This window comes from Alternaria atra (genome assembly GCF_907166805.1).
Source record: "Alternaria atra isolate CS162 genome assembly, contig: 34, whole genome shotgun sequence".
NCBI lineage: Eukaryota > Fungi > Ascomycota > Dothideomycetes > Pleosporales > Pleosporaceae > Alternaria > Alternaria atra.
In genome coordinates, this window is record NW_025091333.1 from 1,525,972 (window position 1) to 1,541,155 (window position 15,184).

General features: G+C 51.5%; 2 protein-coding genes across 2 annotated transcripts; one reads left to right on the forward strand and one right to left on the reverse strand.

Moving 5' to 3' along the window:
- Positions 1–1,801: 1,801 nt before the first annotated feature.
- Positions 1,802–4,121, forward strand: ALTATR162_LOCUS10936 (uncharacterized protein; the record flags this gene model as incomplete). The annotated part of the gene is made up of 2 exons (XM_043318576.1): positions 1,802–3,163; positions 3,213–4,121. The coding sequence occupies 2 exons, from the start codon at positions 1,802–1,804 to the stop codon at positions 4,119–4,121; spliced, it is 2,271 nt and encodes a 756-aa protein (XP_043174511.1).
- A 5,819-nt stretch (positions 4,122–9,940) lies between these two features.
- ALTATR162_LOCUS10937 (uncharacterized protein) lies at positions 9,941–10,378 on the reverse strand (the record flags this gene model as incomplete). The annotated part of the gene is made up of 1 exon (XM_043318577.1): positions 9,941–10,378. The coding sequence occupies one exon, from the start codon at positions 10,376–10,378 to the stop codon at positions 9,941–9,943; it is 438 nt and encodes a 145-aa protein (XP_043174512.1).
- Between the last annotated feature and the right edge of the window lie 4,806 nt (positions 10,379–15,184).

Below are 15,184 nucleotides of genomic sequence, written 5' to 3' on the forward strand. Positions count from 1 at the left end.
GGCAGATGAGAGTTGATAGATAATACTAATGTCTCACTTGTCTTGTTAACCTTCTTTACGTACTAAATACTTGAGAGAAATGCTGGGGTACCAGCTTCACAATCCATGGAAATTCGATTCTGAACCATGGATCGCTGCCTCGCCACCGCGCAAATACATTGCCTTCTGATTATAAATTTCTGCAGTATGCGATCCACACTACAATCCTATCTACTTTTGGAATTCATACCACTCGTACGATGTCTCGTCGCCACCAGCCAGTACTCCTACAGCCGTGGGATCCCGTATGATACATATGTGGGCCTACTTTATACCTAATTAGGATCAGTACGCTTACGGTGGGGTGATACTGGCAGTAATTGCGCTCATATCTTGTTTGCCATACACCTTCCTTATTGAGCTAGAGCCCAACACTGCGTCAAATCATCCAGTAAGTCATGCTATAGCTTTGAGAGGTGTTGGCGCTCTCACACAAAACGTCACACCACGTACCTGCTTGTAGGAGCTTTCTTAACGCCTTCGAAGTGCGTCTGAGGAGGCGGCGGTGTTGGGCTACAGATCAAGACCGAAGATAATGCGGCCACTTCAGCTGTACATTGGAACACCTGCGGGCCAACAGATTGAGAGACAAGCATTCAGACCCACCGCAGCAGTGCTACAATAGGCTTAGTCGTAAACCATACTAAGTGGGACTGCATCTTCGTACCTCCTAGGTCAGACGCTCCGCCAAGGCGCGCTAGCCCCAACAAACTCTAGCAAACTCTAGCAAACTCCAGGATCTATATCAGTACAGTCGCTAGCGATTACGGCTTCACCCTTACAGGCGGGCCGATGTGCCAGCAAGGGTCCAGCCCACTTTTTGTTGATAGCTGACCAGCCAAACTGTTTGTTTAACGTTCTACGGTCAGCGCTAACCTATTTACGGAAGGTGAGGCTAAACAGCACATGTTGCAGCCCCTAAGCACCAGCCAAGGGGAAAACAAGCGGATCCAAGGAAGCTTATCAGCACCAAGCAAGGCCGTGGCCGCGTCGATCGTGCTTCTTTGGCCGGTGTGGTAGGGTGAAGCCGCAATGCCTGCAGCAATTTACGTGCAACAGTGAGGGAAGAGGAGAGCATGATGCAGGAATAGAACCATGTAGCCGTGCCTCAACCACACAGAAATCCTGTATCTCGCCTCACCTGTACAGGCAGCAATATCAATACATGTTGCAGCCGGTGTGGTGGGGTGAAGCCGCAATGCCTGCAGCAATTTACGTGCAGCAGTGAGGGGAGAGGAGAGCATGATGCAGGAATAGAACCATGTAACCGTGCCTCAACCACACAGAAATCCTGTATCTCGCTTCACCTGTACAGGCAGCAATATCAATACATGTTGCAGCCGGTGTGATGGGGTGAAGTCGCAATCGCTAGCGACTGTAGAACCTCCGCCCTAAACTAGATTCGATTCTTACAGCGTTAACACTAAAGAAATCGAAAAACTGCGATCCTTCGTCGACGGACTTCAGCTCCTAGCACACACGTCGGTTAGAGCAGACAAGTTTGGCCACACGAATGAGCGGGGAGACCTTGATCCTTCAGTTGCGGTCGATAGCGTGACGTAGGGAAGATAAAGCATCATGAAGGAGGCCTCGCTTGTGGGCAGCTGACCAAGCATTTGAATCAGAATTGTCCACAGAAACAAGCGAGAGATCTTAACTGTTCAACTGATTTAGCGGAGTGGAGGTAGGAAGTCATGAACAGCACCTTTGTGACGGCTACATGCTGACCTGGCAAAGCTGGCATCCCACATTCGTTACAAAGATGGCAAACAACATGGTGCACGATACTCTTAACCTTGACCAATCTAAAGGTCGAAGCTCAACGGGTTGTTGGACTTGTCGCATCCGCCGCAAAAAGTGCGACGAGACAGCTGGAAACTGCTCGGTCTGCACCTCCCTTCGACTAAAATGCGATGGCTATGGGCCAAAACCCGTGTGGTTAGACGGGGGTATCCGGGAAAAGCAGAAGGCAGAAGAGCTGAAACGAAGAATCAGACGCCATCGAAAACGAGGTCAGATCGTGTCAACCCGACTCTCTGAATCACGGCGCCAGACACAGCGCCAGCACATGGAGCCGCGACGCGATAATGGCATTTCACAGCGAGCGTTGAGCGGGAAGCTGTCTACTAATACCGGGCACACATCATCTCAATTGGTAGGCACTGGTGAGACCCTGCCATGGGCAGCAGACTCAAGAGGAGGATTCGATCAAGTTAGCCACAATGCGGATGAGGTATCCCTGGACGATTCTTTCAAGGCCATGGTGGGTTTTGTTCAACAGCCTAGAGTCCACACAGGGGCGGGAAGTGCCTACCCTGCGCCGGCAGAGAATATATTTGAGCTTCAGTGGCCAGGTACCCTCAGTCCTGTGGCCCGAGATCTGGGTCATGCCTCTCAAAATCTTGTATGGGCCGATCTAGGAGATAGTCTGTCACCGACCGACAGACTAGGCAAGGGTCTGGCAGAAGTACAGAGTCACCAGGACTACTCAAGCAATGCTGTGCTCACGGATGTTCAGGGTACCTTTGGCCGGTCTGACGAAGTCTTTGAGAGTGACCTGGAGCAGTTCAAGAAGACTGGGACTGACCACGGTGAGAACGATATTTTCGAGGCATTAACTTTTTCGCCGTTGCCGTGGGAGCACGTGGAGACCATTCTCGACACTACTTTAGAGTACAACGGATCGACTGTCGATTTGAATCCCATTACTTTGGACAAGCACTGCCAAGAAGATGGTTCACAAAGCTGTGCAGAAATAGCTCAGGCGGCCATCCAATCAACTTCGGCTGTCAAATTCTTCGTGCAAACCATACTTCCGAACCAATTCCCGTACGCTGAAGGCACAGTTCGGTCACGCTTGCGAGACGCCATTCTTTGTCCCCAAGAACTGGTCAGACAATTCATACACTCAATTGTTGAAACGACTGTACATTCCGTACAAGCTCATGCCTTGGAGAGATACGGCTTGGACACATCGTCAAAGCACCGTGTGTTGTCGCCTGTTGCGAGCCTGACGATGATCGACAACATCTTTGCCTCTGATCTGCAAAGCAGCGACAGCGTAGTTCAAACGCAGTGTTTGGAGGAAGCCATAGTGCCGCTGATACAACAGACGTTGTTGCAGGTAAGAGATATCCATGTTCGTGCATGCCAATCTGACATGGAACACCAAGATCGATGGCTCTCAAAAAGGCAGTGATGTACTGGGTGGTATTGCTAAATTTGCTGTCAAAACCCGCGTCCTGTTCGACCCAGGGAGCATCCTGCTGTCATTGTCTTATGGATTATTGGCCGCACTGGACCTCATCAGCACTGCGACCTTCAACAAGCCGCTCAACACTTGGCCATTGCCCCATAGTGTCGCCCTCGCAAATGCCTACCTCGTACACATGACAGGCTGCCAACCGTGGGTGTTTCAAAGAATCCTTGATATCATCAACCTCAGGGCCTGGAAGCTCAATGTAACGAAACGTGGAGCCCTGAACGTAGTGGAACTAGCACAGAAAGCCTCAAAGATACAAATCGACATTCAACATCATCGGGTTGACCTCGAGACGGGCCGGGAACACCCCCATCAAACCCCAACCGACCAAGGCACCAGTATTACAACCAGTCGCATGGTCGGCAACCTAGAAGAGGGATCGTACAAACAGTGGCCGATGGATTTCAGCCAGGACACCCAGCAGATAACCGAAGTATATGCTCATGCTGCTGAGATTTTCCTTCACACTACAACCTCGGGCGCATACCCTGATGTGTCTAGCATTCGCGACGCTGTTTCGAAGACGGTATCCGCCATACAACGCCTAGGCCATCCGCACTTACTGAAGAGCATGTCCTGGCCAATCTGTGTCGCCGCCTCCATGGCAGGTCCAGAGCACGACTTGTTCTTCTCTTCAATTGAAGAGGGAGCTAGAGGTGATGGCGACTACAGCTTCAAGCTTACTCGTGCTCTGGCTATCGCGAAAGAATGCCAACGGCTTCGGAAGACGAACACACCAGCCATAAGCGCTCAAGACCGCCGTGTCTACGATTGGTTCGATGCTACGAGAAGTCTCGGTCAGGAGTGGTACTTGCTTTGACCTCCGGGGCGTCCCTATCATTAATGGGCGACGGGATTAATGGCTATAGCCCTTAATCCCCCAAGAAACCCTGAATGAGCGACCCTTAATCCCCTGACCGTTATGCCCAAATCAGTGATACCATCGCTGATTTACGCTGCTCCGTGCACATTCGATGCCCCCTATCCCAGGGCGCTAAATCCAGTCTATCCCAGGGCTGCAACTGGAGTCAGGGCTCCCTATCATTAATGGGCGAAGGGATCGTTGGCAATAGCCAACAATCCTAAGATACATGCTTAATTCGGGTCAACCCTCATCCCATTTGTGGGCCAATCGGCGAAGAGTTCGGTCCCATACTGCCTGCCTCGGCTCTGGGAAGCCCCGTGTGATAGAGGGGCCGTGACGGAACACGCAACAAATAGTAGGCCCGAGTACGCGTAGGAAGGACCGCGTCTTAGTCGTGTCTAGTATTGTAATGCACCAACCTCTTCGCTCCATCATAAATCTTGCACTGGCGACCACATCCCGTCCCTATACTACGCGTTTTAAACCGTTTCCCAACTCACCATGGATCGGTTCACATTCTTACCCCAATACCAAGTTCTAGTATGCAAACCCTGTGCCTGCGCCGTCGCGCCCCTGCATCTTGCCAGCCATATCAAGAAAGAACACGCACGCGAGGCAACCCGCGATGCCGGCCTCGATTTCGCGAAGTCTCGAGCAAGTAGACCTGCCATCACTCTTGCCAAGCACCTTCAAGAGAAATATGACCTTCTTGACCCGAGAACTCACGAAATTCCGCGACCGTCGCCCACAGACCCGCCTCTCCCAGATCTAAAACTCTTTCGCGGCTATCAATGTACCCGCTGCGAGTACGTGCTCTCAAAAACAAAGTCGTCCCGGGAATCTATGAAGCGGCACTTCGGTAAACACCGACTGCTTGCACGGAGAAAAGGACGACCTGGAAAGTCAGCGACTATACCAGAAGAAGACAGAGGGCCAATGTTCAAAGAAGTCTATTGCCAGCGCTTTTTCATTTCATGCCACCAAAGCTCTTTTTTTATCGTTCATGTGCCGCCTAACAGACCTGTCAACAATCAAGCTGCAAACAAGCACTTGATTGAGGCTTGACGAAAACTGCAAGCAGGGTTGCAAATAGATAAATCGAATTCAAATCTAATGTCGACCCAAGCGTGCCGGGACGCACGGTGTAACGGGACGCTTTCTCTTCCGGACCCTTGGATTACCCCCAGCGCTCTTGAATACAAACAAATGCAACGCGCATCTATTATGTAGCTCTTGTTCTCCTAGCACATTAGTCTCCGACGCCGAAAAACGAGTCGTTAACCGTGCTGTCGCTCGTTCTGTCAACGCTATCTTCCAACTCTCCTCTATCACTCCCCTGTCCGTTTGCGACAGTACATATCTGCGAGAAGCTCGGTGAGCTAGGAAGGAAGCCAAAATAGCAAAAATTAAGACTGCAGCCTCGCAAGGTCGACTTAGGGTAATATGTGCACATTCCGGCAATTTCTCCGCGCAGACGGCAAGATCGTCGAAATGTGTCCTACAAGACGTACACTGTTAGTCGTACTTGGCATGCAGTAGTGTACAGTAGCGTGCTCAGATATCGCCGTATGCTATCGTAACGAATTTAACGCTATGCCTATAGCAATCAGCTGCTAAGAATAGTTGTAGCACGTGCTAGCAGCTTTCTAGAAGCGTGTAAGTTAACATGCTCAATCTGCTTGCATCGTACCTACATGCCCTAAGACCCTGTTATCCACCCGTAGTTACTCGTGACTTCTCTTTAGTGGAAAAAAGCTGAGAAACAGCAAGAACTATCCTGGATTCATCGAGGGATGTAACGTGACGACAGCTACCTTCTCTACCGGTTTTCGTAGCTTCTAGGCGCTAACACAGAGACTATATATTCGTGTGCATCCCCGTCTCTCTCTATCGAAAAGAAGAACAGCCTTTTGCTTCACTGCGACGAACACATACGAGCGACCTAAGGGTCTATGCTACAAATCCACACTTTTCCAGACCCAACACCTACACCAATCATAGTCCCACACACGGACGAACGCGACGGTCGATACTCTGACGGTACCCATAGCATGTTGTTGCCAGCATGCTGGATCCATATGCGGTCTGAGCTAAAGCCAGTGCCTAGGTATGTAGGGTGCACAGGTTCTGCGAGATCTGTTATGCTAGATGTCTCTAAGCTCTGAATATCGATAGAGCCTATTTCAGTATAGAGGCGACAACCGTCAGGATCAAAAGATAAATCGTGGAGAATTCTGCCAACGTTGAGTGTCTGCAGACACGCGCCGCTGCTCGCATCCCACACCTTGACGGTCCTGTCCCAGGACCCCGACGCCAACCGCGTTGAGTCGTGCGAGAAGACCACGGAGCTGACCTCACTGCTATGGCCCTCGAGCGTCTGCAGACACGCGCCGCTGCTCGCATCCCACACCTTGACGGTGCTGTCATAGCACGCCAACGCCAGCCGGGTCGAGTCGTGCGAGAAGGCCACGGAGCTGACCAATTCGCTATGGCCCTCAAGCGTCTGCAGACACGCGCTCCACCCGTCGCTTAGAGTTGGCCTAATACTGATTGCTTCTGGCTCTTCATGCTGGAATAGCTGTCTGATCAGACTACCTGTCGGACTAAACAGGAGTGCGGATGCATACGTCTGAAGAGGGTAACCTTCGATTGCCCCATTGTGGTACATGATGAATCGCCGTGCGTCTTGAACAAGCTGCGCAAGTCTGTCTTGGTCACACATCTCCTGCTAGCGTTAGCACCCAGGTCGAACGAAAGGCATGTAGATCTTGCGCGACACACCTGCACTAGCGACCACAGTCTTTCCATCGAGACTACGCCTTTCCCTACGCTCTTACACAGACTAAGCCCCTCTAGCCAGTAGGGATACTTCTTCCTTAGAAACTCATCGACAACATCTGCGGCTTGCAGGTTACCCACCCTGTTTGCTAAAGAGTTGGGATTTGAGTCGCACAGATGGTCGATCCAGTAGATGCACGGGTAGCGTGATACTACTAGCGGGTCTGGCTCGGGTAGCTTGACGTTCTCGATAGGATATCCCGGTGCTTCCAAGCTGTACATGTCCCTGTGCAACGTCCTGGATAGAATCGCTAGCGACCTTGAGAAGATTGTCCGATGAACGGCTTCGCTTCCGGCGGGAAAGGCTTCGCCATAAGCCTTTGCAAAGAGGAAGTCTTTTGCGGACTGATGCACAAAGTAGACTGTATCTTCTCGCAAGGTGAGAAACGACCCACAGAAGCCGATAATCTTCCGCACCGACTCCAGGTCGTCCAAGTCCTCAAGCTGCTCCACGAGCGCAACCAGTTCAGGGACCGCAACAGGTCGATACAGGATCGCAGTCGAAGCTAGTACCTGCAGGCAGACCTCGGCGCCGTCAGACTCGCTTATCTGGTTCATCATTCGCTTGTACAAGGAGTCTAGCCCAGGCGGGAATAGGGCTAGCTTCTGTAGCACGTTCCACTTTGGTGTCGATTTAAGGTCCTGACACACCAACGCTACCCAGAGGAAGGTATCGTTAGCGTTTGACCTCAGGTGCTGGAGCACGGCGTGTCGGACCTCTGCCTTGTACCGCTTTTCCTGCGCCAGCTGATCCACCTTCTGCTGTATGAAGACGTCAACTGCAGCCGCAACCGACTGCGCGTTTAGCTCAAGGCTCAGCTTTACTTTGTGTCCTGCCCGCTCTAGCTGTGCTTCAATGTCAGGCCAGTTGCGGCTGGAAACAATCCACTTAACACGGGAAGACGCAGACGACTGCTTTTCGACAAACTCTAGCAGTTTTGACAGATCAGTGACGCACTCATCTAGCGCGTCGATGATCAGATACGTTGGGCACAGGCGTGGGTCTTGAAGCATGTCTTCGAAGATCTCTGCCAAAACTACCCAGGCATTCGCATCTTCGAACAGGGCCTTGCCGGCGCAGTCGTACTTCTTGCGGATGTGCGATGCAAGCGATGGTTGCTGAGTCACAAGCATGTACAACAACCCTCGTAGCGCGGACGTGGCGCTGTTGATACGCGCGTCGGCCGCTTGACAGAAAAAGTACGACAGTAGAGCACTCTCAGGCATCGAACCTTGTAGCTCGTTGACAAGGCCGCAGAGCAACATTGTCTTGCCTTTACCAGGATCTTCTTTTACCCATAGCAGCCGGCTGTGCGGGTCCTGTTGCCATTGCTGGAAAGTGGTATTGTCGAGAACCCAGCGATAGGAGTCTGCTAGCAGTCCTCCTTTTGTATCCTCAATGCGTTTCTTGTCGTCACGAGGATCACCGGAACGTAGGTCACGGAGGCAATCTTTCAGCTTCCGAATCTCATCGTGAAGTCGTCTCAACGCTTCCTCTTCGCCTTCGCCATACACAGGCGCGATATCCACATCACATATTCCTGACATTGAGTATGCCATATCCTCTTTTAGCTTCGTCTTCCTGTCCCCTTTCCAACGTAGGCGCTCGTTGACGTCGAACTGGGAAAGAGTGCCTCCTTCAAATACTTGGTGTGGAATGCCAGTAGTTTTGTTGATCAATGAAATTAACGATGTCTTGTCACCAAGCCTCTCCCATTCTTGAGAGAAGAACTCAACTGTGCTTGGCGCGAGAAGCTCTTGGAGCGTCCAGCCACGCGTGAACCATCGACTAGACCTGAAGGCTGACTCCCAAGTGAGCTCAGTAGGTATGCTGCCAGCTTCCCTCTGCTCTGTTGATACGTCTGACAGGTATACATAGCACTTCGTCGCGTCTTGGTACCAGCGAAACATGGACCGGATAGCCAAGGAGAGCTCAGCCTTGTCTGACTTGTCGATGCAGCATGTGTCAACCCAGAAGTACTGCAGACCATCTTGCTGTGCTTGCTCTCCACAGAAGCGAATCTTCGTGTAGCCAGGCTTGTGCTTGCCGCTGCCTTTTGCAAGGTCCACGAAAGTGACCTCATCTGCATCTGGCCCCCACGTGTGTGAAAGTATCGCATAAGGGGGTATCGCGTCATCGTCGAAGCTGGTAGTCGTAAGGCAGCCATCTTCTCCGTATGCTAGAAGACGCATCGACTCGTGTGGATGTGTGGATGCGTGGTGGGCGCGCGGTCGGAACGAGACGCGAGAGGCTCGACGTGGCAGTCTAGTAGAACGAGGGTGTGGTGGCCGTGCCGTACGCTGTAGACGTCGGCATAAGAGGAGGATAATAGATAGCCGTGCAACTCTACATGCCTTGATGGTAGAACAGCGTTTCCAAAAGCGCGAGCTGAGACGAACGCGCTGTATTGTGTCCTTGGTCTGGCGACGGCATCGCACCAGGCCTCAGGCGGGGTAGATGTGGCTCTATGCGCATGCAGAACGTCAGCCGCAAGGCTGCAGAGCAGCTGCAGCCATATTGAGCGCGTCTTTGGCGCTTCGAGCTCAACAGGCTAGCAAAGGCCTGATGCACGTCAATGTTGCCTGCTATGTAATGATGCAGGATGGAAGAGGTGAACCTAAGTGCGCCGCACGTCCGAGCTTACCAGAGCTCTAGCAACCAAGTAATTGCACCAATCACTAAATGACGCAAGCTCGCTTCATCAACGACTGCACTGCATCGGTCACAACTGTAATCTTTCATTCTATGCTGTTCACACAACGCCCAGTTGAGCAAACAAATAATTAGATGCGAAGCCCAAGTGCGTTCTCTAGTACATGCGCGCCACAGGGACCCTCGGTGACGGTACTAGGGCCCGCAATGGCGTCAGCCCTTCTCTCGCTCGCGCTATTTTTCGCTTTCGCTCTGTTGCGTCTGCCTCTAATGACGCTTTCGTTCACTTTCGACCCCGTTTCCCCTTAGCTTTAGTCGCCTCAGCAGCCTCCGTTTCAGCACGCTTCGCGCGCACATCTTGGAGCTCCTCGTAGCCCATGACCTTGGCCGTTCCCAGCACCAGTGACTTCGTTGATCGTCGCACTTTGGCCTCGTCGTTGACCTTTAGCAGGAGTCGGATATGATTCTGCTGAAGGGCTCCTTTGGCGAAAGATAGTTGGGCCGCTTTCGAAAACTTGCGGAGATGTCGCTGTAGGCTTTGCTTGCTCTTCTCGTCGAGAGCATGCGCGTCCTGCTCGATGATCAAATTCTGCAGGGACACCAGACCTTCTGCTGACACTGGTGTCACGGGGGTTTGAGGAATTTGCTCTTGGGAACTCGGCCCAACGATGACTTTATCGGCTGTCGATGCGGTGAAGGGGCCTATGGCTGGCTTGGGCATAGAGTTAAGCACTCTGTCTGGGTTGAACGGAAACAAGCCACTTGCCGCGAAGCCGGCCTTGATGTTCTTAGCCGTAAAGGCCTTCACTCGTGCAGGGCTGAACAGAGAAGTAAAATGCTCCTTGCCGATCGTGTTGACACCTCCCCGCTCTAGTCGTTCGACTTGTTCGCGATAAGTTGGATCTCACGATTACTGTTTCATATATGTAACATGTCACGTGTCTACAAGTACTTATACTCGTAAAGTAGCTAGCTTTATACAATCAAGCCTGTCAACTCCAACTCGATAGGCTGCCTTCAGCGGAGCAAAGACAGCGACATCGCACGGCTGCAGCTTGTGAGAAGTGTGAGAAGTGTGAGAAGGAAGTCGACACAGCACGATGTTGTTTGCAAAGCAATACTCGAGAATCTCTAGCGTCTCATGCGTACCAAAGCAGATGAAACCCTGAAGTGAGAGCAAGTGTGATGATGTTCTGTCTATGTTCCAGGCTCTATCTATATAGTCAACTGGTGTGCCGTCGCACCATCGTATGGGGAGGTTGTCACACCAGTGTTTGGCTATGCATATCACGTGATCTAGAATCCAACTAAAGCCATCACAAATCAGCACCCGTGGCTTGTTGTTCGCTCGCTCCTTGGTTTCTGGATCAAAGATCCGCTTCAGCCACTGTAGGCTAACATAAGAGTCAGTGTAGCCGGTAGCCGTGCACGCGTACTGCCACCCAGGGGTAGGAAACGTAGTCCAGTTGCTTCGGTGAGTAGCCGCCGGCCATATGATCAGAGGGTTCAGATACCTACCGTCGCCGCTGATGCACTCGATCGCGGTGACCATCTTGCGCTTCACGCGTGCGCCTCTATAGCTTCGCATGTCGTTCTTACCTACCAGCACTTTGGCCGAGCCGAGCATCGATAACATCACGCCAGTCTCATCCATGTTGTACACGTTTTCTGCTAAGACGGCTGGGTCTTGCAGCAGCCTTCCTACTACCTCAAACCAATGGGATATCTTCCAATACGTGTTCTTCTCGTGGCGATTCCAGTCCAGTGCTGTGACCCTTCGCGCTTGCGTGTCTGGATGACGTTTCTCGAAGGCGCGCGCCCAGTTCTTCTTCGGTGGCTTCGGTGGTCGGGCTTGCTCGGATCGCTGGCGGGCAACGCAGAAGGCGAGGAGGGGTATGAACTTGATCCGCACGGGCTGCCCTAGATCAGACATCTGTAGGAGAAACTTGACAAGCGCGTCCTCTTCCCACGGGCTGAGATACTGTTGACTCTGAGCCTTCTCTTCTATCGAGCGGCGGCCCTGGGCACGGGCATGAAGGGTAGAGCGAGAAACCTCGCCATGGTCTGCAAGAGCACGATAAGAAGTGGGCACGGCAGGCGGAAGACCCTATCCCAGGGCGCTATCCCAGGGCGCTAACGACACTCAGCCCTATCCCAGGGCGCTAATGACATTCAGCCCTAACGCCGTATGATCAAATCGGATATGCCCCCTATACCAGTAATGCAGGGGTCGGCTCGCCTCATCCACATAGTGCCGCGCTGTACCGCCTTCCTAAACGGTATCAGCGCTCTGTCAGCGCGTCCGTTCGTAACTCGCTCAAACGCGTAAACGCGTCTGTGACAGGCCGTGCCTGTAAGTAGGCGTTCGGTGATACTCTCAGCCTTGGCACCTAGGACCGATACCAGCTCGAGCCACCGAAGGTTCTCACAAGTTCCACGACGCTCTCCTAGGGTATCGTAATGTTCTCGGCATAACAAAGCTCTCTTCCATGTGGTATAAAAACCCCCCAATACCATGTATCTAGACATTTTCTCTTCAAGTTTGCTATACTCGTCCAATGGGATAGTCAATCGAAAATCATCATTGTCCAAACGCTTCACAGCGTCAAGAGCGCCCTTCATCAATGCGACGCGTCGCCAAAGGGTCGCAGTCTTTTGTTCTATGCCACTACAAGACGCCCATCACGACCGAGTGTGCTAAGCGCGCACTGCCATCCCTCCAATGGTCGATCTGGACCTATCCTCTTTTGTATCTGACTTCATAAAAGAGACCATCTCTTTTCTTCATGATTATCATCTCTTGGTGTGTCGTAGCTGTGGATACGCAGTGCAGGGCTCTCATCTAGCGACACATCTCAGCCAAAAACACAGACTCAGCCGCAAGTTCTCCACTGCAATCGTGGCAACCCTACAGCAGACCTTTCCCAGCGCGTTGTGGACAGACGATGATATCGCCCGATTGCAGCTGCCCACGGCTCCGCGTCCAGCCATTCCCTATCTTCCTACCTACACAAACGGTTTCCAATGTACATACAACGAATCGACAGACTGCCCTTGCGCCTACATTTGCCTCGACATTACAGCTATTCAGAAGCATTGTCAGCACAAGCACGGGTGGATCAACAGCATCAAGCGAGGCGGGTGGAGAGATTTGAGGCGTGGACAAGAAGATGGTTCGCTCCGTCGCCCCTGGCGGGCAAACGTACTATGCCAACGCTTTTTCAGCTTTAGAGGAATGCCGTCGTACTTTCGTGTTCACCAAACGGCGATGCAGACCAACAACTCAGAAGCACAACAGAAGCAGAATGCCATGTTGCGTACAAACGTGGCCGCTGCGGTATCTGAAGTGGAGCTGTGGGATCAGTTTGAGCACGAACTCAACCAAAGCGAGAAGACAACTGCGACAAGCTGCTACGACACGTCGACCACTTTTTATCCTATACAACCAACTCCATGGCTAGAAGTGACTCGGTGGGTTGGTTTTTCTTCAAGGCCATGACTTGGCAAAAGCGGCACAGCTCGTGCTTCTACCCACGCCTGGGCACGCCGATCACGTACTCACCCTAGTTCTTACCGCCTTCGAAGCGTTGGTTGAAGAAGCCCGCATCTCCGTTCAGCAAGACAAGGTTAACGTGTTTGACCAACACCGTGTGAACAGCTTCATTCGTGGTCGCAGTTACCACAGACCCATTCTCGTAAAGCTAAGAGAGGGGACCTACAAAACCTATAGTAAACTCTGGAAACAGCTCATCTGTTTCGTATATAACCTCGTTCAGTGTTGCTAATAGTATGACAATAAAGTAATATACTACAATACATATCATATAATATGCATTTTCTAATATTGTACAAATACAATATGTGGGTTGTAATATTGTGACAATACAATATAAGGATGTCCATATTGGCAATATATTGTCTATATTAGGTTGCCCATTGTCGGCAAATTGCACTTCTTTGTTGACGACCAAGCCCGACACGTGATCAAGCGGGGAAGAAACGCGGGGAAGAAACGCGTGAGGGAAGGTCGAAGCGCGTTGACTTCGCCAACTGGCGGTCGTCTGCGAACATCAGCGCGTTCCTCACCTCTGCCCACCTTTATCACACCACAAGACCCAGAGGTTACCGCCATGCCTCAACAACGCCTTCCTTTTGTACAAACGTCGCAACAAAGAGGTTCGTCAGTATCAGGCAGTCTTTCGGAGGTTTCTAGCCAGCAGTTCCATGACCTGGAAGAGTGCGAAACCTCTAAAGGCCAACCAACGCGTCCTCGCACAGCATCTTCAGTCTCCTCTACCAAGCCACGAACATCATGGGTCTTCTCTCATATGCCAGACGAGGACATAGAGACGAGATATTACAATGAACGGACTAGAAAAGAAGAGTGGCGCTGTAAGCATTGTAACAGAACTTATGCCTGTTCTGGGGGTACTGCGGCTCCTGCAAAGCATCTAATGGACTGTCCTCCTGACGGTCACGGCCTTCCAAGAGGCGCCCCCCGAACGTGTAAAGTTGCAAATATACGAACTATTCTCGAACAAGCTCGTGTTTCGGCAGCAGAAAATCCCCGAAAACGTCGTCGTCTCAACGATCAATCCGGAGACTCGATCGAACCTGATCAGCTCGAAGTGCTGTACGTCAGGTTTCTTACGGCCTGTTCTCTCCCCTTTCGGCTTGTGGAATGCCCTGAGTTCCGAGCTTTCCCTAGCCTACCTCAATGACGATATCGATACTTGGCTTCCAGATACACACGAGACCATCAAGAAATGGATTATGCGGCAGTATGGAAGTCATAAAGAGAAGGTCAAGCAACGTATACAGTCAGCAAAGTCAAGGATTCACATCAGCTGCGACCTTGGGACTTCCCCCAACTCCTTGGCCATCCTAGGAGCAGTCGCTCATTTTGTTACGGAAGACGGTCAGCTGGAACACTGTGTCTTAGCCTTGAAAGATATCGACAGTGAACATGATGGTGAGAACCTTGCAGCGGCAGTTATGGAAGTGGTTGAGGACTGGGGTTTTGCTTCAAAACTTGGATATTTCGTCATGGACAATGCGGGCAATAACGATACAATGATGAGATCCCTTTCTCTTCGTCAGTACGACGTAGTGTCTCTTCTGGTTAAACCTGACTTTCACAGGCCTTCTCCGCCGATTTGATATTAAGTACGATCCCAAATCTCACCGACTTCGCTGCCAAGGCCATATTATCAACCTCGCCGCTAAAGCTTTCATCTTCGTTACCGACAATGAGAACCTCGAAGACGACGATCCAGGCACATATAACGTGACACTGAAACAGATCGAGAACTGGCGGCAAAAAGGCCCTCTTGGCAAGCTTCATAACTTCGTCGTTTTCATCCAACGAAGTGTTCAGCGCAGTCAAAAATTTCTGGCCATTAGCTATAACCGCAAGCTTACGCGAGACAACAGCACGAGGTGGAGTTCGTGGTATATCATGCTACAAGCCGCTTTGGATCTCAGACACGCAATCGATGGCTATTTCGACAAATGGGAGGAAGCAGAT